The sequence below is a fragment of the Lampetra fluviatilis genome, chromosome 17 (genome assembly GCF_964198595.1).
Source record: "Lampetra fluviatilis chromosome 17, kcLamFluv1.1, whole genome shotgun sequence".
NCBI classification, from domain to species: domain Eukaryota; kingdom Metazoa; phylum Chordata; class Hyperoartia; order Petromyzontiformes; family Petromyzontidae; genus Lampetra; species Lampetra fluviatilis.
Window position 1 is genome coordinate 3,459,330 of NC_136291.1, and position 27,978 is coordinate 3,487,307.

Consider the following 27,978-nt stretch of genomic DNA (forward strand, 5'->3'; position numbering starts at 1 on the left):
CATTCAACTTGCAAAGGGAGATAATAAAATAAGAATAATAACATTGTATTATTTTATTATGTTTTATTTTTATTATTTTATTATCTCCCTTCTACGTGACTTTACCGAAAGAACCAAGAAGAAGCACATTCAACTTGCAAAGGGAGATAATAAAAGAAGAATAATAACATTTTATTATTTTATTATGTTTTATTTTTATTATTTTATTATCTCCCTTCTACGTGACTTTACCGAAAGAACCAAGGAGAAGCACATTCAACTTGCAACCCAGAGATTGGCTGATACGATCCCTATCTCCCGTCGTGGTCGTGGAAACAACGGCGCGAGTTTCTGTCGTGCCACCCCCACCAGCTGTCTACGTGGCAACACCGCAGTTAGTCGGTCGGCAAAGGAAGGTCGTGAACGGTGGGGCAAAGTGTGGGATTACTCCCACCTCTTCTTCCAAGACGTCTGGCCAGTGTGGACGGGTCGGCCGAATGCCCCCTAGGGGCCGTCCATAAATGACGTCACGCATCTAGGGGGGGGTCAGACATTTGTGACGAGGGGGGGGGGTTGAGAAATGTGATGTCACATCAAAATGCGCAACTTTAAATAAATATAGACAACACGTTCTACTTAATTAAATAGCCTTTTTAATAAATGTCTTCTCCTACAACATGAAAGTGCAGCGCAGCATTAAATACGCACTACAATGACAATAGTTTAAAGCGATTTGAAGCATGTTTTATTTGGGGGGGGGGCAGAGCTTTGTGACGTCATTAGAGGGAGGGTCTGACTTTTTGTGACGCCGTGTGACGAAGGGGGAGGGGTCAAAAATCGTCCAAAATCGTGTGACGTCATTTATGGACGCACCCCTAGAGCTCCTTCGAGTGGAGCCTTTTCCACCAGCAGCTGCGTTAACAAATACTTTAAGGGCTGCACTTTAAAAAAAAAAATGTGTACACACGTACAATCCACCATCGGGGCTATTTGACTATACTTCACCACGCTGGTCAATGCGGTGTTTTTTTTTTTACATGGAGACAATAGAGCGGGGGCCGGCAGCCATGCGGTTTCGTGACATAATGTGTTTTGGTTTGCCGATCACTGCAATCGACACAAAGTACACAGTGAACGTACGCACATGAATCAACCAAACTACTTTCCGTTGGATTATATCTGTCGAAAATCTGTGGAGGGAGCTGACGGTTCGAGTTGCCAAACGTCAGCCTCGAAACCTTAATGACTTGGAGAAGATCTGCAAAGAGGAGTGGGACAAAATCCCTCCTGAGATGTGTGCAAACCTGGTGGCCAACTACAAGAAACGTCTGACCTCTGTGATTGCCAACAAGGGTTTTGCCACCAAGTACTAAGTCATGTTTTGCAGAGGGGTCAAATACTTATTTCCCTCATTAAAATGCAAATCAATTTATAACATTTTTGACATGCGTTTTTCTGGATTTTTTTTGTTGTTATTCTGTCTCTCACTGTTCAAATAAACCTACCATTAAAATTATAGACTGATCATTTATTTTGTCAGTGGGCAAACGTACAAAATCAGCAGGGGATCAAATACTTTTTTCCCTCACCGTAGCCAGTGAGGTTTTTTGAGACCGATAACCATGCAGCCCGGCCACCTGGGTTCGATTCCATGCCACAACTAACGCCACGAACAGGCGCTATGTGAACAGGTCCTGGGGCCTTCTATTCACTAACCCGCACTGGTCGGCGTGGTGAAGTATGGTTAACCAATCTCCATGGACGACACGGTGAGTGGGGAGGCCTTAAATGCAGCAGTCTTGACAACGGGTTATATATATTTCGATTTAAAGCTTTCGTGACTGCAGGGATTCATCTTCTTGGTTCTTTCGATAAAGTCACGTAGAATGGAAATAATAAAATAATAAAAATAAAACATTAAGTAAATAATATTTTTTTGCTCGCTGTATTTTCATTCTTTTATTATCCCCATTCTACATAATAAACTAAATAATAACTTTTATTATGCTTTTTTTATTATTATTTTATTATTTCCATTCTGCGTGACTATATTAGATTATCTTACCATAAACGGGACAATATTCAGATATATTTTTTTACTTCGTTTTGACATCGATGCTTCAATGAAGACCAAATTAGAAGGTTCTCATTGTAGTATTGTCTTGGACTATTTCAGACAAATATTGGTACCACTAAACTTTTGCAACCTCTGGTGTAACCAATTTATGCGCTGACACGTCAAACAGTCACGATGGGCGGTGCCCATCTCCCTCGGCAAAAACACAAAGTTAGCAGTGGATATTCCACATTCCGAGAACGTTGGGTCGTTTACAAAACAGATGACCTTTTATAACCAAAGCCAGGACCTAATTACACAGAAAACCACATATCCCTACGTGGAAGAAAGCATGAAACACTTAGATTTTTTTTTTATTTACGCACAAATAAGAATATTAAATAGCAACGTTTTGTTGTCATGTTTAAAAACATGCCGGGCAGGGCACGTCTCTGTAAGGGATGATGACAGATGGTCGATGCTAATGATGGAGTGACAGCCAAAGCAGAGAACACAGCCGAGAGCGCGTCTTCCACGGAGATCGAGCGATGAGATCAGCTCGATACAGGCGCTGGATGGATCTTACTATCGCCAAGCTGGGGAGGTGTTCATTCAGCAGTGGATAGATCAATGCCATTTGTGATTTGAAGCTTTCAATTACTGTACAGTGAACCTTGGGGGCCGTCCATAAACGATGTCACGCACCTAGGGGGGGGGGGGGGGTCAGACATTTGTGACGATGTGTGGCGAGGGGGTGGGGTTTGAGAAATGGACGTCATATCAAAATGCGCAACTTTAAATAAATATCGACAACACGTTCTACTTAATTAAATAGACTTTTTGATAAATGTTTTCTCCTACAACATCAGAGTGCAGCGGTACATTAAATACGCCCTACAATGACAATAGTTTAAAGCGATTTGAAGCATGTTTTATTTTGGGGGGGGAGGGGGCAGAGCTTTGTGACGTCATATTTGAGGGGGGGGGTCTGACTTTTTGTGACGCCGTGTGACGAAGGGGGGGGGGGGGTTAAAAATCGTCCAAAATCGCGTGACGTCATTTATGGACGGCCCCTTGATGGGCGACCCAAGACGGTCAGCACATATTCCCGAGAGGGGTAGATGAAAGTAGTAATTTGTGGGATATCAACACGTGTCTTGCCGTGTAGATATACTTCTCCCGGGCATTGAAACGTGGAATTTCCATCACTCCAGGTTACAAGACCACCTTTTTCCGTGTACAGTATTTTAAGGCAAAAGTTGAGGGTGCATCTTATAATCCGTGAGCGTCTTTGTGCGTATGACAAGATGTGTAGAACGTTATTGACACTTGGCACAAGTTTGGGATGCTTCTAACTTGCCGGGGCATTTAATAGTGGAGAGAATACGGTCATGTCAGGCATATTGTCTCTTATGTGCTCTTCGTTTTCACCCGGACACGACATGGATGGGGAGGCCCCTCATCCAGCAGTGGATTGAGAAACGGGCTGCACATGTACATATCGGTTGGCGATACCGTGCTGGCAGTGTGGCACAGCCAAAAAAACACCGAAACACGTTCGTCGCAACACCATTTTCACAATGGGTCGTTGCCCGAAACGTCGCCTATTGTTTTTATTTTAAGTCAGTGTTGTTTGCTTAAATGTTTGAATGTTGAACATGTGTTTGGTATATTGAAACCGTGTGCAGTATTGCTAGGCAGGCACTTAAAGCAACGATGGCAACAACGGTCATACAACGCAACGTGTTCTCTAGTCCGTGGTGATGACGTTAAGAAAAAAACGCCACTTTTTTCAAAATTTCTTGCTGTGGATTTCACACCTGATGATAATTGTTTGTGTTGCAGTCGAAACGTCGTGAGCATTTTATTGTTTTATATATTTTTTATTGTATTATTTCCCATCTACGTGACTTTACCGAAAGAACCAAGAATATAAGATACAAGTGGTTTAGTTTTATCTTCATTTTTTTGTGTTTTGTTTACCTTTATATACTTTGCACTCCTATCGTGTTTTTTTTAGTATTTTTGTTGTAACGTTATGGCCCTGTGCCCCTACTGAACATCTGTGAAAAAATAACTAATCGGATTCCTCCAATATAAATTAAATATTCTGATTCTGTTTACAATTGAACAGATTATTTGGAGATGCGACGTTCGTTGGCAGTGGCACACAAGCACAAATAAAACCTCAGCACATTCGTCAACATCACTGTAGCTTTAAAATAAATAAATAGGCGACGTTTCGTGCCACGACCCTTGTTCACACCAAATTGCTTGTTATGATTCTGAAGTCAAAAACAGCCACGTGCTCCATGCTTACGTAACGCCACGCCCACACGCGGTCACGTGAACAGCCACCGCTTCCACATTTCATAGCGCGTATGAGCAGCCCGGGTGGGGTGGGAGGCGACGCGCGGGGGGGCGGGGGGGGGAGGCGTTGCGTTTAGACCAATCGGATCGCGAGCTAGCGCCGCCGAGAAGCTCTCTCGACCAATCGGATCGCGCGGCAAACAAATTTTTGCCGGCACCGCCCTAATGCGGACTACGGAATGCATCTGTGACGTCATCGGAGAAGTTGATAAATAGCGGAGGCGCGCGCTCGTGCGGTGGTTGTGGCTTTTGTTTTTGTTGTTGTCGCTTTGAGAACAACTAAAAGTTTCACGTTCGCTAGCGGGACTCTCTCGCCCCCCTTCTTCTTTTTGTCGTTTGTCTCTCGCGTCGAGGATGGCCTCGGCGTCCCTACTGACGCCGCTCCTCGTGGCCCTGCTCGCCTTCGCGACGCCCCTTCAATCGCAGCAGCAGCGGCGGCAGCAGCAGCGGTACGGGCCGGGTCACGGAGGCGCTCCCGTCGTGTTGGGTACGTAGTAGTCGTGGTCTGCCCGCCTGCCTGGAAGGATTGCGCGCGCGCTGCGTTGGGTGTTTGTTGTTGTTAGGGAGCGGTGGGGCATCGGTGAACAGAGTTCGATTACGGGTTGCGACCGCGTTTGTGGGCTCTCAGGGGGGGGGTATCAGTGTTGAGAGAGAACATCGCCCGCGGCGGTGCTGGGGAGCAGGTCGCGGGGGGCCCGAGCCCCCCTTTGTTCTAGCGATATAGCCTCGGCGTTTTGTAATTCGTAGCCCGGATACGTGCTCCCCCCCCCCTTCCCACCGGCGGCCGTCACGCGAGAGGTGATTGGTTGCTGACGAGAGGGGGCGTGGCCAGGGCTGCCGAGGTAGCCAATGACGCGGGGGCGCTCAGGTGCCGAGTCGCCTATCCGCGCTACGATTTAAAATACGCGAATGTTACTTGGGTTTACAATATTCACTGTTAAAGCGCCCGGGACATACTACATTACAGTATACTGCATATATATAAACACATTCCTCCTGCGGAGGGAGCTGGTAGGAACGTTGGGTTGCTCGGTCAATGGCCAGGGTCAACGGCAGCGTGGTGTATTCCGCAAATATGCCCGACTGTGAGGGCGGGCACAAGCCGGCGTGAGTAGGTTAAACGTTGAGTTTTATAAGGGCACCACGGGGTGACCAGCCCCTCCCCACCCAGCCCCACCCAGCACCTCCCAGCCCCACCCCTCCCACTCCCCACCCAGCCCCTCCCCACCCTCCCCACCCAGCCCCACCCTCCCCACCCAGCCCCTCCCTGCACGACGGACACAATAATCCCCTGTGGGCTGGTGTACCCAGGAGGTTCCTACCAGTATATACACCGTGTTAGTTTAACACGTAGTGTTGGGCTTTCACGACCAATATAATTCATAATACGGGGGGCGGGGTGCGGTTTGGGTTAGGTCGCGTAAATATATAAATGTGTCGTTAAACCCGCCACCACCCGACACAGCCAATTAGTAATAAGTTTTGTCTCGTAAACAGAACGTGCCAATTTGTGACGACAGTACTTGTGTCGGAGACTTAAACCGATTCTTTCCAATTAGAGTCGGACTTAACCCGATCTAACCCAAACTATCGCTGAACCTGGATTACTGATTGTGACTGTAAATTGTATTATTGTTTCATTCGTTGGGCTATCAATTCTGGCAAAGGTTGCTTCTGAAATAGAAGCTAATGGCTCTCGGTGGGCTTTACCCGATCAGATAAAAAAAAGTGTAGTTGTATTTGTGTATTTCTTTAAGTTATTTGTTTATCTTCCCATTACTGTGCATTCCTATCGTGTTTGTTGTAACGTTCATCGGATTTATACATACATATGATGATCTCATCATTTACTTGCAATTACCAATAGTTGTATCCGTATATTTTATTTGCAAAATTAATTTAACTTCAAGAGTAACAGCCAAAGGCTAAATCTTCTAGAATGTGTCATATCCATGTCTCTGGCTTGCATCAACTCGCACAGACCGGCGTGGTGAAGTATGGTCCCCTCACGCCCTGCACTGTGTGGGGAGGCCCTCATCTTGCAGTAGAAAGAGAGAAATAATGATATGCATGTTTGAGAACTCGAGGGTACATTTATATTTTCGGTGACCTGGAAACCAAAATCAAATCGGGGAAAACTAGTGCTGTACTGTACGTGCATTGCCATAATCTACAATGATCGTGTGATGCATCACTTGCTGTTGTACTATTGCCATGGTAATGTGTAACAGTCATTGTATTAATATGATACGTTCATGATAGATTACAGCCCTTTGTCGATAAACTGCTGGATGAATATTAATACCAATATTGCAATTGTTCGTTAGTGCCACAGTAAGTGTAGATACGGTAATAGCGTAATGTTAATATCGCCGTAACATTACTCACTCATTTAACACATTGGGGGGAACGTGGACACTGACAACATGGAACAGCTGACAAGCACGCAAATAAGCACAGCGAAGATGTATGCCGGGAATGACCCCAAGAATGCTTCGAGATTTAATTCCGACTGTTAAGAGTAAGTGTGCTTAGGCTGGACACGTCACCAAAGTGGCCTCGACATTTAAAACTCATTTAAAACTGCTTTTTGTATTTAGTTTGGTGTCCTTTCAACCCCCGCGCACCTCCGATTAGCACGGTTGGCTACGTACGTTGAGAAAGAAGTTTAACTTACATATTTAAGACCGAGTGGGGCAGCAACACCCGACACAATAGATATGGAGCAATGAGACCAGCTCGTGCAGAGAATGGAGATGTATTTTTTTTATTTCCATGGCAAGACCTTAAGGGATGGGGACAACTTGGGGAAGCCTTCATCCAGCAGTGAATTGCTGATGGTGATTAATTTACAGATCTCTGTGATGAAAGCACCCCCCCCCCACACCATTTTGGCTTTGGGCGTAGTGTGGCCTATACGTTACGCTGAGCAGTGCCAATTTGGTGAGTAATAGTACGGGAATTTATTGCCAAGTACATTTTATAATATGTGGTAATACAGTATTCGCATTATTGTAATGTATGTTCTAGGAAAGAAAATATCTTAACTCTTTTCAGAAACGTCCTGTATTGGAATGCTAACCCACAAACCCATTTTAACGAGTGTAAATTGTAACACGATAAAACGTTCTGATACATGACACCTTGTGTTTGTTATTACGTTCTTGAGTACGCTATATTTATCCCTGTTTCATATTACTGTATTGTTACGGTCTGAATGTGTGATTATACTTTCATAAAATTGTACAGACAGTGGTTCTATTGTAAACGTACACGGTGGTGTGTTCTTGATACACTTAAGACGCACAGGTTCTATGACAAACTAACTTGCCGCTCACTCATTGCTGCAAGGCATTAGGTGGGACGCGAATGGCCAGACTATTTCGAACTCGGTCAGTAAACAACACTGCCCTGCCCAGAAGCCCAATAGCATTCTTAGCCCAAAGCAATCTTTAATAATGCCCTTTATGGCATTCCCATTATCTACACCTATTGCCCACTTCAAAGTAAACAGAGCAGAGAAAGGAAGGTTTATGATCCTCTGGTTATATAACAGCTGATAATGCCAGCAGCCCCTGGCACTTGCTGCCATGCGAGGTGAACGCCTGATGGGTAAAGTGATTAATCATTTGATACGGGGGTCTGTGCACATTTCTAAGAATTATCAACGGTTAACATAACAACGCCAAGCTGCCGCTTGTGCATGTATCTGGTGCCAGTCCCCCCCCCCCCCACATCATGCACTGTGTTGGCCTTAATATGTGCTCGCAAACAGGACCTGCCCCAACAGTGTGTTGAAGGGTACGGGACAGTGTTGTCTTTGTACAATGTGTTGGAGTGAAAATACAATTGGGAGAAGGCCTCCCTTGGCCGTGGCATATGATCTGATTGTTTTCCTTTCTGATAAATAAAAAGTGGAATATTTGAATAGTTGATACCCTGGCATTAATTGAATTTAACCTCAAAACAGGATGGTTGTTTTCTTGTCTCACCCACACAGTAGTTCCTCATCATGACTGTGCAAAGTGCAGATAAATGCGTTTATGTTTTACGCCATACGATATTACTCAAGGCAATGACATACTTTTATGAGTTCCGTGTCATAATTGTCCATTTTATTTCACTCGGAAGTAAATGATTTCAACAGATGAATATTAACGTTTCATCAATACTATTGGTATCTGTCTTTTGTAACTCAAATAGAGCAGTGCTCAGATTAAAGCTTCTTTGAGCGTAATTGTATTGGCACAAACCATGAATGTCTGGCAGGGCTTACACCAATGGACAATGCCAAATCTCTCTTTTTAAATCTTGCCAAATCAAATAGAATTGTGCTTTTTTTACATTGTGTGCGTTACAGTTCCTTATCCAAAATTCTCTGTAAATACAGTATTTTTATCTTTTGCCAATGCATGAACTTTACAAAAGTCTTGTTGCCTTTGGCCATTCGTTGGTGTTGAGGTTTTGTTCTCAAAAGGCCTCCCACCCATTCAAAGAGGCCACTACACCCACAGCCCGTAAGGTGTGCGTACCCATGTGTGTGCTCCCCACTCTCTACCCTCCATCCTGATTCCTCTGTCGCTTTCAAATGTTGTGTGGAAGGCACAGTTGGATCGATTGGAATGTATTTTTTATAGAGTACTGGGCTCGTTTCTTGATATTAGATTTCGATGATGAAATCAAGTGATTATTGTGGCCAGTAGGCATGTATTCATTCACCCCCCTCTCTCCCCCCCGTAGTTTCAGTAAATTGTCACAATTTAGGGTGACGATGCTCTTCAATAATGATTTTTTAAAAACTGACTTAATGGTTATTGGTTCTAATTTAGTTTGTCTTGATCGTACAGTTTTGGTAACTGCATTAGCCTCAACATACACACAGAAACACAATTCAATGTATATATCATGAGAATAATAATTGACTTGAATCGATGCACCGTTACGTTACAAGGGACTAGTAAGTAAAACGGGGATATGCTGAGCACTATATCAATGGTACTCTTAGTTCTTTCGGTAAAGTCACGTAGGTAAAAATAATAAAAATATTTGTATTAATTTTTATTACTTTTTATTTTACCTACGTGATTTTACCGAAAGAACTAAGAGTATGAATCCTTGCAGTCAGGAAAGCTTCAAATCTAGAAATATATCAATGTTGTTTCTCTTCACACTTGCATGCCTCCTTTAACCCCGTAGCAATCTGTCCTTCACCCTTGTGTCTAATTCCCTTTCTATGCATGTATATCCCCTGTTTGTTTGTACCCTGACCTCTGTACCCACGCGTGTTCCTCAAATATCCCTTATCTTTGGCTCTAACTTGCTTTGTAACGTCAGATGCTCTCTAAACTACATTTTGTCAACAGGTTGTGTACACACAACACACAGTGGCCATTCTCTCTAGCCTTTTCCTGTGGCTTGAAGAATGTCAACTTATGAGTTTGAGCTGTAAAATTACTTTGGTTTCTGTGAAATGGATCTCTTAAAAAGCTGTTTTGGAATTGTCGGTGTTCATTTCTTCACTTTGTGGTCTACGGTGTGGTCGGTGTTTCTGCAAAATCCCACTCGGGCTCTTTGTGACTTTCCACTCATGAAGGTGGGTTGGCAGATCTTCCACGTCTTCCTCTTCTCTTGTCCTGCTACACCGCAAGTCATATGTTCATCCAGTATCGGTCATGTGACGATGCTGTGGCCTGGTCTGTAGCCCCTGGGGAGAGGTCCTCCGAGGTGGACAACTCCTGGAGGTGCCGATGGTCCAAGACATGCTCCGTGCTCTCTGAGTTTCACCACAGTCGCATGGTTCACTGTCGTTAAGAGTAAGCCCCCATTTCCGCATGTTGACCCGTGCCCTGCCGGCTCTCATCCGAAGGCGATTTAAACATATCCAGGGTGACCAATTTTTCATTGCGCCCAGCCCAAGATGTGGGGATTCAATTGAATGTGCAACCTGTTGACTGATAAATGCTCACAGCTTGTCTTCTTGCCCACTTCTTTAGTGCAGCGGGGGCAATGGATCCGCTGCAATTTTATGTTTGTATTGAGGTTGGCGAGTCTGTGGAAAGCTGCAGGTGTAAACCCATGAATATCTGAAATGCTGCCAGCGAATAATGGAATTGTATTACGCTTGTTTACCCAGGAAAGCCTCATGGAGTCTTGCGACTTTTTTTCAGGAGGGTCTTGCAAAGTTTTTGTATTAGGGATGATAATTACTTTGTATATTCCAATTGGGTCATTTTCCGGTGACTTTTTGTGAGGTGGAATATTGTTCACTACGTGGTCCACGGTTTGAGATTGGTGGCCGCTGTCGCAACTGTGGGTTATTCTTGATAGTCCATTGGTGTAAGAGACAACTGCAACACCCTGCCCATCTCACCCCCCCACTCTGTCTTCAGTTCCAGGTGACCTGGGAAATCAACTGGAGGCTCGTCTGGATAAGCCTTCTGTCGTCCACTACCTGTGCACAAAAAAGACCGACTACTACTTTACGCTGTGGCTCAACCTCGAGCTCCTCGTCCCGCTGGTGATCGACTGCTGGATCGACAACATGCGGTACCCAGAGGGCCGATATGTCGCGCTTCCATCAGTGAATCGTTTCTGATATATAAAATATATTTCTTGTAACATGGGAATAAAATCATACACTGAACCACCGAAAACGCCACCGAGTTTTTGTTTGCTCGCGTAACAAATAAAACGAATGTCTGCAACTAGGTGAGATGTTACAGAATTGTTTTAATCAGGGGGGGGTAGACAGGGGAAGATAACTGTAGGATGTAATTATTAAGATAATTTAATTCATTCGTCGAATGATATGAGGAATCAAATCTCTTCAAAATATTTTAGTGGTGAATTTTAAATAATACAAATAAAATGGCCTTTATTTGCCCAGCAGAGGCTTACTGAAAGTCAAAGCGTCGTTTCAGGAGGGTCCTGCACTGGGACATTTTACCAATTTAGTTAATTAACCGAGGGTTTGGTTTGCGGGAGTACGCATATGTGGGAATAACGCCTAAAGCTCCTCACAGATAGATTCAAGAATCCATTGCTTTCCTGCAATCTCCTGGTCCCACCCCGCAACCAAATCTTACAACACTTGGTATTTCCAAGCGGTCTCCTATCCATGTATGAGCCAGATTAAATTTTCCTTAGTGGCTGTTATTGTATATAATTGGAGCTATTCAGTCTGATTTGGTCATTTGAATGAATGCTGATGAATAGACAGAATTGTCTGATGCACATGACAATCTTACAATGGTTTTTTTTCTGTCTTAGAAGAAGATATTTATCTTTAAAAAATAAATTGAGTATTCAATTTAACGTTTGTGAAATTTCATCCTTGGCATCTTTAGAAATTCGCCTATTCATAATAGTTGACTTTAAAGGACCTTAAGGCTGTCACCACTAGGCTAACCAATAAATAGCGATATGTGTGAAGTTTAGCCCTGTTGCCCAAGATATTGTGGTCCACGTCTGCTTTCAATAATGCAAGGCAATTGAGAAACAGGATATTGCTTTAAGTATCCCTACCACGTCAGCCGGGAAATAACCAAACGACAAAACGCTGGTGACATTTCGTAAGGTTTTAGTTTTTTTTTCTCCAGGAAATGCAGCCCCGGACAAAACAAGTAGGCATTGGAGATCCGTATTATCTATGCTGCATGTCCTACACTGTCCAACATGATTTTGAAGCAACAATAAAAAGAAGGACCTTAAATTGAATTTCAAGTACGCCGCCATAGCACTAGCAACTTATGAGCTGTGTGACTAGTGTACCTTTTAATTCGTCGCTGCAGTGGCATAACTAAACTGCAATTAAACATGCTTGAATATAACTTTTAAATAATTTTATCCCATCTCTGACGTAACTTCACATGCCTTCAACATGACCTAAGTGTGTATTCGCGAAATAAGAACGATCTTATGCTTCTGTTTCGTTGTCACATTCTTTGAGAACCATTAAACAAGCCCACGTGACTAGTTTACAGTGATGCTGGTTGTGACTACAGTGTGTTACTGAGCACGATTTGATGTTGAAGATCATAACACGTGTTTTTACCGAAGTGGGCATTGGACTTCCTTTGCCTGTGGTGAACATGCAAAATAAACGCTGATAATTTGTGCATTGTCTTTTAACCTGATTTGCCTACGCAAGAGACATCCTTCTTTATGGCCTTGTCTCACCAGTGTCAGACCACAGAACGACGTAAAAAACCGAACAGTACAAAGACAGTGCACGTATCAGAGCATTTATCGCTCAGGATGAGCAGCTATGTATCATGGGACCTTTTTGCCAGTAACAAAGTATGATTATACATTAGAATAGGTTTTACCCCTTTCTGACAATAGAACAGGTGTTAAGATGGGAACCTCATTTGCCAGTAAAAATATATAAAATATGATGAAGGATAAAAAAACAATTATCAGGTGTTAAGATGTTCAAACACCACAGAGATCCCATGATATTACTGCTCACCCTGAGCTATCAAGGCTCTGATACGTGCATTGTCTCTGTATCGTTCGCCTTTTTGCGTCGTTCTGCGGTCTGACACTGGTGAGACGAGGCCATATAAAGAAGGCTGTCTCTGGCGTAGGCCAATCAGTTTCAAAGGCAATGCATAGATTATCACAGTACGTGTGCGTGTTTTCGACAAATATGTGCAAGACTTGATTGCTTGCAAAAAGTGTATATTTGGAGTTTGGACATCTACCACCTGCTGTATTGCCAGAAAGGGTAAAACCTATTATTACACTGGTCAACACACTTTTTCTGCCATAAGGTATTCCAACGGTTTTAAGGTAATTTTGGGGTGCTGATTCCAAATCTGGCATCAGTTTTTGTCTATCGCATCAGGTTTTTGAGATAAATAAATGTGGATATCTACATAAAATGATATTATAAACACACTATCCTAAAAATACAGCACCATATTTAACACTAAAGCAGTCACTGACTGGCAACAACTTGCAATCATAAGTGACAGAGTTAATTTCGGGTAAAATCAATGAAAATGGGGTATGCCGATAGCATAAAAATGAGACGTGATAGAGCAAATCTGAGATCAGATTTGGAATCAGCACCCTGAAATTAGTCTAAACAGCTGCAAAAGTCCAGGCCAGAAAATTTTTTTGTTTTTTTGTTGACCAGTGTTATTTTTCATTCCTTTGCTTGTTCCAACTTCGTGTTTGTTTGGCCACTTCTGCTTCTGATGCTTTCGAACAAAAAGCGCTGATCTATTTTTTTCTGGGGTGGTTTCCAATAGAGATAAGAGTCCAGATGTTTTTGGCTTAGCACGTCTTTGTTCTTGCCTTTGTTAATAGGTCCGGTTTGACTCCATTTTCTTTGTGGGGGGGGCGGGGTAATGAATGTGAATAAATGTTCCCGTTGTAAGCGCTGTCGATGCTTGAAACTTATTTCCAAAGAAATCTTTATGAAAATATCAACAAGAGTGTGTGCCCAACTAAACCAATCAATTGACAGGCAAATTTATCCCGTGTAATCTGTTGACAACAGAGCAGTTGAACGCGATGCAATAAAATGTAAGACTCTATTTTACGATGAACACGAGTGTTAATGGCATGTCTTGGTATACTGATTATCTTTTTTTTTTACGATGCGCACGTGCTTTTATAACTCGGGGCACGTGATATGTCACTTATCTGCCGGGTTGTAAATGTCGGAATTTCAGAATTTTTCCAAGTAATTATATCTTTTGCAAGTTTGGGTTTATCGTGGCGTTTGAGACATTACAAGCAGACACCTTGAACCGATGTGACTTGTTATCTACGGCTACTTTATAATTAGTATTTTTCCCCAGTTTTTTCGCCAAATGTGCTCTCCGAGTCACGTCATGAGATTGAAGAATTCACTCTGATATTTCTTAGAGCAGTTGCAAGGCCTGAGTGTCCTAGAACAGCCCACGGAAGTGAATATCGCAGTGTCCACCTCCCTTTAAGCGATCTCTGCTCCCAATAGAAGCTGGCAGAACATCCCCATCCGCCTTGCCATTTGAGAGACCTCTTCTTCGAATGGTAGTAAAACCAAATCGTTTTTAATGGTCAGGAGCTAGAACTGAGCTCAAATAAGTGCAAACCCAAATCTAATGTGTTGGTTTTTTTATATTCAGTCATTGGCAACCGGGCTGAGAACTTCCCTACACTTGAGAACCCAGGTTCAATCACAGTCGGCTGCCTATATTTGAAACCAGGATGTCAGTCGTGCCAGTTGAGTGCTCCGTCTTGTTTGTGTGGCTACTCACTGCCTGGGTGTGTTGCTACCCGGTGCAGGCTGGAGTATAACCTGACCACTCGCACCACATCCAGCCCCAACGGGGTCCAAGTGCGAGTTCCCGACTTTGGAAAAACATTCCCGGTGGAATTCCTGGATCCCAGCAACGTGTCCGTTGGTAAGCATAAGTCTAAATGCTTTAACTCACTTCAATCTCGTGATCATAATTTTTCCGTGAAGTATAAACAACCGTTTCTGGATGCTTGGTCAGGCGGTTTGTGGGTTCCTGTGTGAAATTGTGTTGTGTTAATCGGCAGAGTGTACATGTACAAAATGCTATTTGCTGGGTCAGCGGTTACTGGCTTTGTGCCGCATACCTGGTAACGTTCGTCTTGCTCTATCATATTGTTGTTGGGGGGGGGGGGTTCGGGAAACATCGCCTCGAGTATTTTTAGAGTGTTGTCTCGTAGAGGCAGGAGAACAACACACGTTTTGATGAAATAAAAATGCCTTTGTCAGCAAAACAAGATCAGAAATATTCGCATGCATATTTGTAAACTAAAACAAGCTTGCGCATGCACTATACTACACACACGCAGCCTTTCGTCACCGGTGAAAATGTCCTCAAGTGGCGTAGGTCATCAGGGTTGTTTGATCATACTTCACCACGATGGTCAGTTCGGGTTGGTGAAGGGGGGGGGGGGTCTTAGTGGTCCAACCGCTGCACTGCAATTCCAAAACGAAAAGCTCTTCAGATAAAGGGGAGTGTGTGATGATTGGGGGTCAGCACCCACTTCATCTCAGCTGCTTGATGGAAAATCTCGAAGGAGTTTACGATGTCCATATTTGGGTTTCATCCAAGGTAGGCGTGTAACAGTGCTTAGGTTTGTATATTGCGATAGATGCTTACACCCATGCACGCATGGAATCTTGCGTGTCGGGATATTTTATTTAATAAGTCGTATAAATTATGTGTAAACGCTATGCTAATATGATCATTGATATCAATGGCAGCGAAAAAATAGTACGAATGAGACACGTTGAAGAATATTACAGATCAGACATTAAAAACGAGAAAAATACGTTGATTCTTCAATCGAGTTGTGATTCACAATTTTGGAAATTCATCGATGCATTGGTGGGTCTCATGTAAATTGGTACACATGCCTGCTGGTCCCAATAAATAATTTGCATTTATGCTAAAAAGGTTGAATGAAAAATATATCTCATTCCTTTTTAATGAAATTAAAAACACATGCCAATCGATGCTACAACCTTGCCTCATGAAGGCAGGAAACCCAGCCCCCCTACAAGCCACACCCAACGTGATAAAGCTGATGATGCCGATGACATCACAAAGCCCCGTAACAACGGCACACGTGGGAATAAGGGGTGAGAATAATTTTCGCTCTGTCCGATTAAATTTCGATTTAAAGCTTTCGTGACTGCAGGGATTCATCTTCTTGGTTCTTTCGGTAAAGTCGCGTAGAAGGGAAATAATAAAATAATAAAAATATAACAATAAAATACAATTCTCACGACGTTTCGGCCACAACGCAAGCACCCGTCCTCAGGTGAAGAGCAGGTCTGTCGGAAAGACAGCGTCTGAATGAACACCACCAAGCTTGGCAGCGTATATTTAAGCTGGGTTAGAGGAGGAAGGGCGCCTGACAAAGGAATTTGCATATCAACAAAGGAATTTAGCATATTTATGGAAAATGCAGATATGGGATTAGTCACTACTTGTGTAATGCATAGATGGTGGGGGGGTCCTCTAAGTCATATTATGCCTGTGCATTATGGGTCTGTCCGATTAGTTACGCTAATCGATCCAATTACCCTTCAAGAGTTAATCGATTACCTAACCAATCGGAGAGACGAGCTGCGGTGTCGACGTCATTCGAGTGGATGCCAAGCGCGCGTGCCCTGTGCTGTCCCCGCACAGGAAGTTACTTCCACACGCTGGTGGAAGCCATGGAGGGATGGGGCTACAAGAGAAACCAGGACATTCGCGGGGCCCCGTATGACTGGAGAAAAGCCCCCAGTGAGTGGCGCCCACTCATCCCGCCCCCCCCCCCACTTCCCAACGAACGGAGTCTTCACATTTTTTTTCTGTGCAGATGCTGCAGCCTGCAATCCTTCCTTGAACTGCCTTGTAGTTCTTTACGTATGTATGTCAAGACTTCTTTCACAACGTACGTGAACCAACTGTGCTAATCATCGCAGGTGTTGCTTGTGGAGTCCATTGCAACAGGGGGGGGGGGAAACAAAGTCGAGTCTCGTGCAAGATGGAGTTTAAAAGATGGTACGGCCAAAAAAAATAGCCATCGGCCGTCATGTAGATAGGTGTGAGGGCTATGTTCCGGGTCGTCCAAAACTAATTTCAAGCTTCATTCGTGAGTAACAAGGCTTTACAGTATTTATTTCAGCAATGCTGTAGCTGTCACTGCGGCATTGCGTACTTCCTACATAATAAATAAGTAAGTATTACAGCCTTTTAGCAATTTATAGCTGCAAGTAGACCTCCAAAATTCTGTTTTGGTCATGGTAAGGGTTCATGCGACCTTAACCGTTGACGAAGGGAGGAGGACCCAGCGAATTCGTTTGGATCTCACTCACAACTGATATTATTACCTGTGGCACGGAGTCAAACTCAGGTCTCGGGTTAACGGTGCAGTTCGCTAACCGCCGTGCTGACCAATGCACTTTTACCTTGAGCAATAACAACGGCACCCTTTCCCTTCCGTCCGCCACCCTACCCGCATCGTCCGGTGCCGCAGATGAGAACGGGGAGTACTTGGTGAATCTGAAGAACATGATCGAGGAGATGTACGCCACCTACTGGTCACCCGTCGTCCTGGTGGCTCACAGCATGGGCAACCCTTACATGCGCTACTTCCTCGGGCAGCAGAGCCAGGCGTGGAAGGACAAGTTCATCCACAGCTACGTGGCGCTGGGGCCACCCTGGGGCGGGGCCGCCAAGACGCTCCGCGTGCTCACGTCCGGTGTGTGACCGCTGCCCCCACGACCCCCTTGGGAGTGGGCGATGGGACACATTTGCTTGTTTCAGGTTTTAGTGTTTTAGTTGATGTGTGGGTGATCTGGAGGGATGCTGCCATGGTACGTAGCCAACCGTGCTAATCGGAGGTAATGGTTTGCAGCACACTGCGCTTGCGGTGCAGAGGTTGCCGGTTCGATCTCCCAGCGTGACAGTTGAATCAATCGGTTTCTTAAATCCCCCCCGCCACCGCCGCTTCTGTCCATCATCAGTGTGAATGGGTACGCCACATTTAATCAATTGGCAGGTGGCGTATGATGGCTCTAAGTGTGGGTAATCCCACCTCTCCCAAGGAAGAGTAGGCCAAAATGCCCACGAGGGAGCTGTCTGGAGCGCTCTCTAGAAGGGAGAGGCCCCTTTTGTGAGTGGTATCATGACCAAACAATTAAAGGGCCTTGTGTGGAGGGTCTGGTTTTGTAAATCCTTACACCCCACACTGCCCTACCCCATGGCGCGTATAAACGAAGCACACGAGGGTACCCGTAATAAACTGCCTCGAGCAGTACATTTATTGCGGCACCTTTATAAAGCGTGACTGACGTACAGGCTGCGCCCACGCCTGGTTAAACTGGCATCCAAAACTTAACGGCGCGGTACAAAACCCGAGTTTCGCATCGTAACACCGAACCTTCGTCTTTGTCGCGCACAAACAGGAGACAATAACGGCATCCCCGTGATCAGCACGCTCAAGATCCGCGCTCAGCAGCGAACGGCCGTGTCCACCAGCTGGCTACTGCCCTACAACACCTCGTGGCCTCCCGACAAAGTGCTGGTGTCCACGCCCAAGCGCAACTACACCAACCGTGACTACCGCGACTTCTACAACGACATCGGCTACCCCGAGGGATGGCTCATGCGCCAGGACTCTGAGTCCTACTTGTACGGGCAACCCCTGCCAGGTGAGGAGACGGCGGGGGAGATTTATGAGAACTGATTTTATTACAACGTTTGTTTACCCAGGAAAACCTCCCAAATCTCAAGACACTTTTGTTACGAGAGGGTCCTGCTAAGTTTTCGCGAAAGGAGGCAGCAGTTGCCAAGTCAGTTTTCGACTAAGTATTCAAATTTGGCAGATGTCTCTGGCATGTGTGACCTTTTCTTTTTCCAAAATAATCTGACAAGATTTTTTGTTTAATTATTATTTAAAAAATTCCTCTACACATGAACAAAGACCCAAAGCAGGAACATTGGGCGAATCTCACAATAATTGTTATGTCCCGGCGTGAAGCGAATAGTGCTCACTTTTTCTTTACACGGGTAACACAGTAGGGAGTATTAACCTCGGTGGCCTTGGGCTTGAACCGCGAGCCTCTGCAACGAGCCGCAGACGCGGCTACCCCCTCAGCCGTGTGTCGTGTCGCCGCCTGCGGTCTTCGGAGAGGGAACTTTCCGTCACTGCGAGTTGTGAGTACGGACACAACATCCCCTGATATCCGCGGTGCGGGGTTGATGTTATTTGTTTGAAAAATGTTAAGCTAACTACTATTGCACCGTGAGCCCAGCCCACATTGCGCAGTGACCCCAAGTTCAGTTTCCAACCGCAGCTCACATTGTTGGCGGGGTTGCAGCTTCACCCATTGCTGTCAAAAGCAACTCCATGGCTGGCACAGAATCGAGAGGCCTTCGTCGAGCAGTAGATTAACAACATTGTAAATTGGTATTTACTTAATAATTGCTATAACTTTGTACAGCGTTGTGTGATGCAAATTTCATGAATAACGCGATATAAAACTGAAATTATAATTATTATTAAGAATCAGAATCTTTATTCATCCTGTTTCGGGCATATACATATTAATATGTAAATACATTCCCCTCTTGTTTAAGTTCTGATATATTTTTTTAAGATTTACCTTGAGACTATAGAAAGCAGGGGTGTGTAACGATGCATCAATTCAACGATGAATATTGATTACTAACGAACAATTAACTTGCAGCATTATATCAATCCGCCGCTGAACAAAGTCTGCTCCACACTATTGGTCATATAAATAATGTCCAGCAGTGGATCATGGCTCCCCTGTGCTGCCCAAGATGTAGCACCGCAGCAGCCTATAGCAACCTGCAGTGCACATTAGTCATCCATCGAAGTACTATCCAGGCAAGCCACGAGATGGTTTCAGGAGAGAGCTTTGTGTAGTTTCCCTCTTCCTCTGCCTTTGAAGGAGCGAAGACTAACTAACAGTGGTTTACCATACGGTCCATAGTTTGGGTTGCGTGGCCACAATTGCACGCTCTGGCTCGTCTTGAATTTTCCATTCATGAAGGATGTGGGGCCGCTCAGAAAATGACGAAGCCGGTGATTATGACCTGAAAAAAAATAACACATTCCCTTCCATGTGTGTGTGTTATCCCATCCCGTGATCCCTTGTGTGTGCGGTTAGCGCTGTGCGCTACGAACCCGACAACCCGGGTTCGATCCCGGCTCACCCACCAACACCAGTGACGATTATCTGAACCGGTCCTGGGCCACCCCTAGATCAACTCGGCCCCAAATAAGTACCTGGGTGCGGTGTGTAAACGTCGCCACTCGGGAGACAAAGGCGGCCGGGCGTGGTACTAGCCATGTGCCGTGCCGCCATTCTTAGGTGTTATTCGCTAACAGCACTTGCCCCCAACAGTCTGTTAAGCCTCTACTGGGGATCTTTGTCTTTGTGTGCGCGTGCGTCCTTGCGGCGGTTTGCCCCGCACCGCTCGATTGTGCGCAGGCGTGCCGGTGCACTGCCTCTATGGCACGGGCGTGGCCACCCCGGACTCGTTCGTGTACGACAAGTCGTTCCCGGACCACGACCCCACGCGCGTCATCACGGCGGACGGCGACGGCACGGTGAGCTTGGCCAGCGCGCTGCTCTGCCGGGAGTGGGCCGGCCGCCAGCCACAGCCCGTCCTGCTGAGAGAGCTTCCCGGCGCGGAACACGTCAGCATGCTCTCCCGCGCGGACGTCATCCAGTACATCAAGGGCGTCATCTTTCGTCACCCGTAAAGGGAGCGGAGCTCTCCCGCAAAGTGGCACGGGCTGAGAACAACGATGTTTGGCGCGGTGGAAATCTGAAAGTATCTGCGGTCGCGCACGTGCACCGAAGCCAGCAGCGACGATCGCCGTGGTTTTCAGCGTCGCGCATCTCACAAGTAGTTTTGCAGAAGTTGTAGCCACTCTGTTTGCGAGAAAGAGTTGCAATGACGTCATGCTAATTTGCAGCTTGCAAAACAAATTCTGCTTAAATTCTTTTCAGCCGTTCCATGGTACTGTGACTTTATTTTCTCAATTTTTTACAAAAGTTTTCCCAAGTATTATTAATACTTGACATTTTTGATGTAACGATACTAATATGTTTGATATTTTTCATTTACTGTACATCACAAGTTACATTAACCATACTGTAATTCCAATTTGACCATTTTAATTCTGTGCCAAGTTATACGCCGCTTCATGCCCATTATCGTAGGTATTATTCTCTTACAATATTTTGTTATTGCAAATAAGTAAAAAAAAACATTAAGCCAGGCCTATTTAAGCAGGGCATTGTAATCGGATAATATTCCTCGATACAGACCGCTCATTTCCTCATCGCCTTCTAGTTGGGAGGGGAAAAAAATGTCGACTCTACACGGACCCTCAACAAAAACTGAAGCAGGTGAAAAAAGAATAATCTTGGAGTGCAGATTTCTGCCTGGGAACTGGCACAGAAGGACAGAAGCCTGCTCTGATGCAAGACAAAGCAGCAGCCTCGTTCATTCACAACCAGGGCGGGGGGGGCATGGGGTGGGTGGGTGGTCAAAGCATAGAGAGGGAGACAGCGGAAGTCCCCCGCCCCCCCCCCCACCGCTTGCCACGCGCTTGACGTTAGCTGCTGGTGTTGCCAGAACGGACAAGCAGGTGCAAGTGCTAGCCAATGCAACAACCGCGTGGTGCTTCTGTAAATTCGTAGCGAGCGACGGCGTTTCGGCAACTTGCGGTGCGGCCTGCAGTTTTACGAGCCGCTTAGCGTTTTGTGAGGTTTTTTTTTTGCGTGTGAAAAGGCCTATTTTTTTGCCCATTTTTCTAGAAGGTGCCTATGGAAAGATATGGGGGGAGGGCGAAATGACAGTGCTTTTGGTTACTTCAAAGAGACCTACAGGGTTAACCGGTTGACACCAGGAGGGGAGAGCGAGACCCCGCACTGTGATGAGGTGGGTGGGTTGTCATTTTCTGGTGGCTGCTCAACTTGCTACTCCGGTGGCTGATTGGGAGTTGTGAGAAAATTGACATTACGCACCATTGCGAGCACACAAATTTACACGCCGCATAAGTGCCCTCAGGAAATGCATGGTTTTGAAAGATTAAAAGTGCGGTAAATTAAATACTACAAATGAAATTGGATTTTCTTTTTCAGCCACTCGTGTCCAGGGGTGCAAAGAACAGGTTTCAGGAAAGTGTGGACATTTTGGTAAACGTGTGAGAAAAGTGCCAAATGTCACTCGAAATATTGCGGGCTTGGACCCTTTTGGGGGCTGTTTTAAGATGCCATCGGTCTCTCTGAAGTGGCAACGGTGAGCAGAGAAACCCACGCTCGAGTGGCTGCAGTGTTGCAGTTCGTCGCAATGTCGCCGCCAATTTAACCCGAGTCCTACGCGCAAAGTTCATAGTTGCTTGGCAAGAACAACCCCCGTGGTCCCCTAGCACAAGCCTACATACACACAAAGCACAGTTTTGTGCATGTTTACAGAATGCCGAGTTTTTAAATGCGTCCACCCGCTTACCAAGTGTTAACGATTAACTGATCTCAATGATAAGAGACATTTCAATACTTTGAGACCGGTGATAAGGGACACTGACAAAGTTGCTAATCATGTAAATTGCATTTCTATCCCCCCCCCCCCTCTGTCTATTCCTTTTTTTTTTTACCCAAAAAAATATTTGTTCTTGTATGTTGAACTTCTTTCGCACCGTACGTAGCCAACCATTGCTAATCGGAGGTGTGGGGGGTGGGGGATGGACAACAAACTAAACACAAAAATATCGTTCTGCTCGTGCTATAGCTCTTTCATGTCACGATACAAAGTGTCTATATCGGATGTCATGCAGAGCTTTGTACAACCCCTTCCCGTGGGAGGGACAGATCATGGAAGTGGATGTCACAAAACTACATCCCGACATTCCCTTATTCACGTGACCTCTAGGCTAGTAGGGGAGGGGGTGGGGCAGCACTTTCCTACACTCACTCTGCCGTAGAGAATGTGTTCTTAACATGACGGTCAAACAGTCATTTTATTGCAATTACACGTTCACCTATATTTTTTTTACACGTTCACAGTTAGATCACAACGACATGCAACGCGTAATTACATGCGGCGTCAATTCTGATCTGTAAGGACGCCTGCTTATTGCCATTAATATGAACGTGGGAAATGTACTTATGTTTGTCGGTTTTATTTTATTTCATACATGTGTAATTAATGTCCACATTGGACACTTCTACAGTTATATCCACAGTAATTACATTTCCTCCGAGAAAATGCAATTTGAATGCATTTGCCCACCTCTGCCCCACCTGGTGTTGGTTGGTTGGGTGTTTTACAGACTTGTATCACGCTGCCCATATTATACGGCCCATTGACTCTGGCCGTGACTCCAGCGGCGTGGCGTGAGCGACTCGGTCGATGGGCAAGCCCAGGCCAGTGGGCGGCGTGGGTACAATGGTCTGCAGGATGAGGAACAGGTGACGGGAGTAATGATTGTTCTCAGGGTCAAACATAAACAGCTGCTATAACCGGTTTTTTCTTTGATGTTTTGAGTTGGTCTTGTGCGTTAGGGTTTTTTTTTGCTTGTGGAGGCGTTTGCACAGTATTGTGGAAGGGTTGTGGGGTCAGTGTTGTTGATTAAACAGATTTATAATGTTTACTCTTATATCCATAAGAGAGGTTTTTGGTTTAGATCGCGTAAATATAGAAATGTGCCGTTAAAACCCGCCACCACCCGACACAGCCAACTAGTAAGGGTTGTCACGTAAACAGAACGTGGCCAATTCGTCACTAGTACAGCACACCGGTGTGTTGGAGAGCCAGGCCACAACATTTACATTTACAAATGTTGGCTGTGTCAGGTGGTGGCGGGTTTTGACGACACATTTATACATTTACCCGATCTAACCCAAAAACCTCTATTATGGATGATATTAGTCGCGAAAGCCTACGTGTAAAATTTTTACTTTTGTTCGCAAAGTAATTGTTTCGGGTCGGTGTGTCATCTTTAGCAAATTCGTAGCAGGAGGAGCTGACAACGTTGTGAAGTGCAAAGTGTAGCAGGGTTCATGAAAAACTCAGGCCAATCGGTCGCTTTGTAAGATAATTGTGTTGCGCCCTTTGACCAAGTGTGAGAAATATCATTGTCAGTTCAGTGTCGGTTTACTAGCAACCAATCTTCATAAGCTAAAGAATGACTTTAAGGTTTGTTTGTTTTTCACCCGAGAGCCTATGCCCTGTATAGAAGGGCAAGGGGGGGGGGCACACGTGGTACACGTGGTACACGTGGCCTCCCTGGCCACGTGTGCCCCGTTGCAGTTGCATCGTCTGCACAGGAGATAGTTGTGCCACCACCTGTGCCCATCATTGCCCCGCTCGAAATAAAACGGCGTTCCCAGAGTGTTTGCCACCGCTGTGGATGCAAGTGGTGCACGCACACAGCAGCGCTCTTCGCAGCTCATGAAAGAGCTCCATGCTCCTGTTCAAGTCCCGGTTTAAGACCGCCTCGATATTCTCTTTCAAATGAACGTTCCCACCGTTTCTCTACGGCCTCGTGAGATGTGGTCGCATTTAAATGCGACTATGTAAATCCAAATTGCATTGTAAAGATGTGGTTGACCTTAAAATATGCGATGTCCATTAAACCATGCAAACTGTAAACTGAACCACAGTTTCGTTTTGTCGATGGTCGATCGCTATTACTAGCCTTTGCTTAATTTGCAGTGGGAGGAAGGCCATGTTATTTATTTTGTCAGGAAATGTTTGTTGCATGTTTTTTTCAATCCCTGCTTGCTAATGCAATGGAACTCTATACACCCCACTAACAAAAGCATTGAACTGTAAAATTAAATTAGAATGTAAATTTTGCAAATGTGGGCTGTGGGATACGAGCTTTGGTATTATATTACCTCATATCTTGAACACGTTTCTCTGTTTTACTTTACGGCGTGTGACGGCTGCTGCGTGAATGCACGGGCTCGTTGTTTCATCTGATTCGTCAGATGCAGCGGAGTAACTAACGTCGGTGCTTTGGGCCTACTTCATGCCTTGGCGTGATGCGAATTATATTGTCACCACCGCAGGGCTTATTTCAGAAGTGTCCGCACACGATTACAGACGATTGATTCAAAAAGTAACGTTCCAGTTAATACATTTCATATATATACACTCGAAGAAAAAGCAAGATTTGGCAGAGGAGATGTAAAGTTGTGTTACATCAACAGATAATGGCGTTATCCATGACGAGGACTTCTGTTAATTGCTTACATAGTGTTGTATTACTTTGCTGTGACAAAGCCTAACCATATTTAAGATTGTGTCATGCTCGGGCAAATTAACACCGATTCGTTAATGTCGTTATTCATTTTAAAAACACAAAGTCAAACGGTCCGCCACATTCACTACGGGACATTAGTCGCTGTCCCGATGTCGCTTTCCAAAAGTCTCGTTAGCTGCAGTGCACTTTATATTTCCAGGACGGACACGACACGTGATTGATTGATTGACTGGCTGGCTCTGGGCACGGGCTCGCTGTGGACACGGCGATCGCTTTCAATCAGCTCCGTGCCGACCTGCTAATGTCAAGGAAAAACCTTTAGGTGTGTAGGGGGTCAGGGGGTCTAGTCCGTCTTGGGTTTACATGGCTTTCTTGGGCTGCCAGGTGGGGGTGCTGCTCTGTGAGCCACTTGCCACTTCTCGTCGTGGTGTTCGCTTTTTAAATCCTTTATATTAAGTTCACTTGCTTGCTTCAACGCTTACGACCGTGCAAATCTTTCGGTCGTTTTTTAACCCACTTCCCGTGATCCAATCGAGCTGACATTTTCCACACAGACTCGTTGTGCGTGACAATTAATTTTCGTGAAAAAAAATTTGCAAAATTTTACACTTTTTAGGAATTATTTTTTTATATTTAATTACCAATTGCTTAATGCTGCCAGGCAATCATCTGACCCATAGGTAGCAGCCATCTCAAGCCAGTGGACGAGAGGACTCTAGCCGCCACGCATATAAAGGATTTATAGTGAAAAACTTTCTTTTTACGGGTTAATTTTTTGTTGATTCTTCGCGCACAAAAGGTAGGAGGGGATTCCGCGACAGTGTGCGAGGGTGACGACGAGAGTGGCGGGGCTGGTGAAAGATCGCGCCTCCGATGGTGACACGGTTGGCCATGTACGGTGCAAAAAGGATTCTTCACACCGCAGATGCGTGACCACAAGGGGGCGGCATGGTACCGTCCGCGTTCATCAGTACGCCTTTGCAGACACATTTGGGTTACGCCAGTGGCAGTCAAGGGAAGCAACCCTGCACATTTTGTCAGCCTTCCTTGTTTCACTGGTAACCAGATATTGCTCGTTTTTATTTGCCATTGAGCGTTATACTTTTTCAAATGCATTTGCAGCCCAAATCGAGTTTCCGTGCAAAAATACGGCTTCTGTGGCCCCATTGCAAAGGTTCCCCGTGAAAGTGTCAAGCTAAGCTGATTTAAAATATGTTTTATTTTACCAGGTAAGGCCCACTGAGCTATACGGCCCTTTTTCAGAAGCTACCTGGCCACATGATAGCTCAACTAAGTGACTTATCACACGGAAATGTATGAGCAGACATAATATAAACGCATGTTTCTAAATGTAGAGGGGAAACACTGGAGTACCTGGAGAAAAATCCACGTGATGACGTGGGGGTGGGGAGAGACACCGCAAACTCCCAAATATACAGCAGCGTCAGGGTTGGGGTTGAACCCACGACCTCCTGTATGCCAGGCGAGGCAGTTAATATCGCCGCCGTGATTTGCTGTGGCCCCACATCACGTGGCTGGGTTTTTTGTTACTCTGGACAAATCTTTGCCACCAGTTTATATGTCAGATGAGTGAGTCCCAGATTAAGTAAAAAAAAAACATCGCATCTACCCATGGAGGCCTCAAAGTGGCATAATATATATTTTTTAACGTCTTGTTTTTCTCGAGATATTTCCCCAATGCGTTTCTGGAGTATGATCCAACAAACCCCCACCCCCCTCCGTCGCTTTACATTTTTCTCTTGAAATGTTTAAGCCGATTGCTATTGCCGGTCGGCCACACTCTTTGTTTCCCCATCAGAGCGGTGGATTCGCACGAAAACGGATGTGGACTCTATTTTAACGATCGCTTATTTTCAATTGTGAATGCGGTCAACTGTGGAAGTGCATTACTCTACACGTGTAGCAAGCAGGCGTTACGCCGCGTTCGGACGATTTTCTTTTTAACAGAGGCTGTAAAGAGGCAGTGCGGCAATGAAATCTGTACAGTTTATTTATATGCGCGTGTGTGTGTAGTGATGATGAGCACCTCATGTCATGTGATCTACAATCTTTGCCCAGGCATAATAATAAGTAATGTCCACTCGTGCCGCTTTTCAAACGTGATGAGCCTTTTAGATGTACTCATTGCGTCGATGACGACAATGATGACGACGATGATGTTGACGATGATGTTGATGATGATGTCACACTGGATCCATGGTTTCTAACTTGCGACCAGCATATCTCGGGGAACGGCGATGAGAATCTTGTAAACACGGAGCGCATAATGCGGAGGGGGGCCCGCTTGTTCGCACTATTATCATTACTCTTTGGTTCTTTCGGTAAAGTGACGTATAAAGATAAAATAATAAATTAAATACTAGCATTCGACGTTTCGATTGCAACACAAGCAATCATCATCAGGTATAAATGAAATAGAAACACAAATCTAGTACACTTAGAAATGTAATGTAATACAACAGAGAGTCGGATAACATAATAGTTAACACCCTGCCTGGTTGATTACGTTCTTCCTGAGAATGCTACATTTGAGAGAGAGATAAAACACAACCAGAGACATTATTATTATTACGAAAGGCGAGTCTCTGCGCACCCGATGGAAGTGAATGTGCTCCCTCGGTTGTGGAATAAAATTGTTGACTGTTGAGTGTGCTGTGCCTTGACGCGATTTTCAGGCTGTCACGATCGTCGTTACCTTTTCTTGGTGGTTTCCACCCATGATGAGAAATTTCTCCACTTTTAAGAATAAAAAAATATATTCTCATTTGCTGCGT

At 45.0% G+C, this 27,978-nt stretch overlaps 1 protein-coding gene across 1 annotated transcript; it reads left to right on the top strand.

Moving 5' to 3' along the window:
• The first annotated feature begins 4,590 nt into the window (after nucleotides 1-4,590).
• On the top strand, nucleotides 4,591-27,968 carry PLA2G15 (phospholipase A2 group XV). Its single transcript, XM_078863992.1, has 7 exons — nucleotides 4,591-4,892; nucleotides 10,795-10,951; nucleotides 14,687-14,805; nucleotides 16,573-16,671; nucleotides 17,408-17,632; nucleotides 18,339-18,584; nucleotides 20,394-27,968. The coding sequence occupies exons 1-7, from the start codon at nucleotides 4,760-4,762 to the stop codon at nucleotides 20,666-20,668; spliced, it is 1,254 nt and encodes a 417-aa protein (XP_078720118.1). The 5' UTR covers nucleotides 4,591-4,759; the 3' UTR covers nucleotides 20,669-27,968.
• The last annotated feature ends 10 nt before the right edge of the window (nucleotides 27,969-27,978 follow it).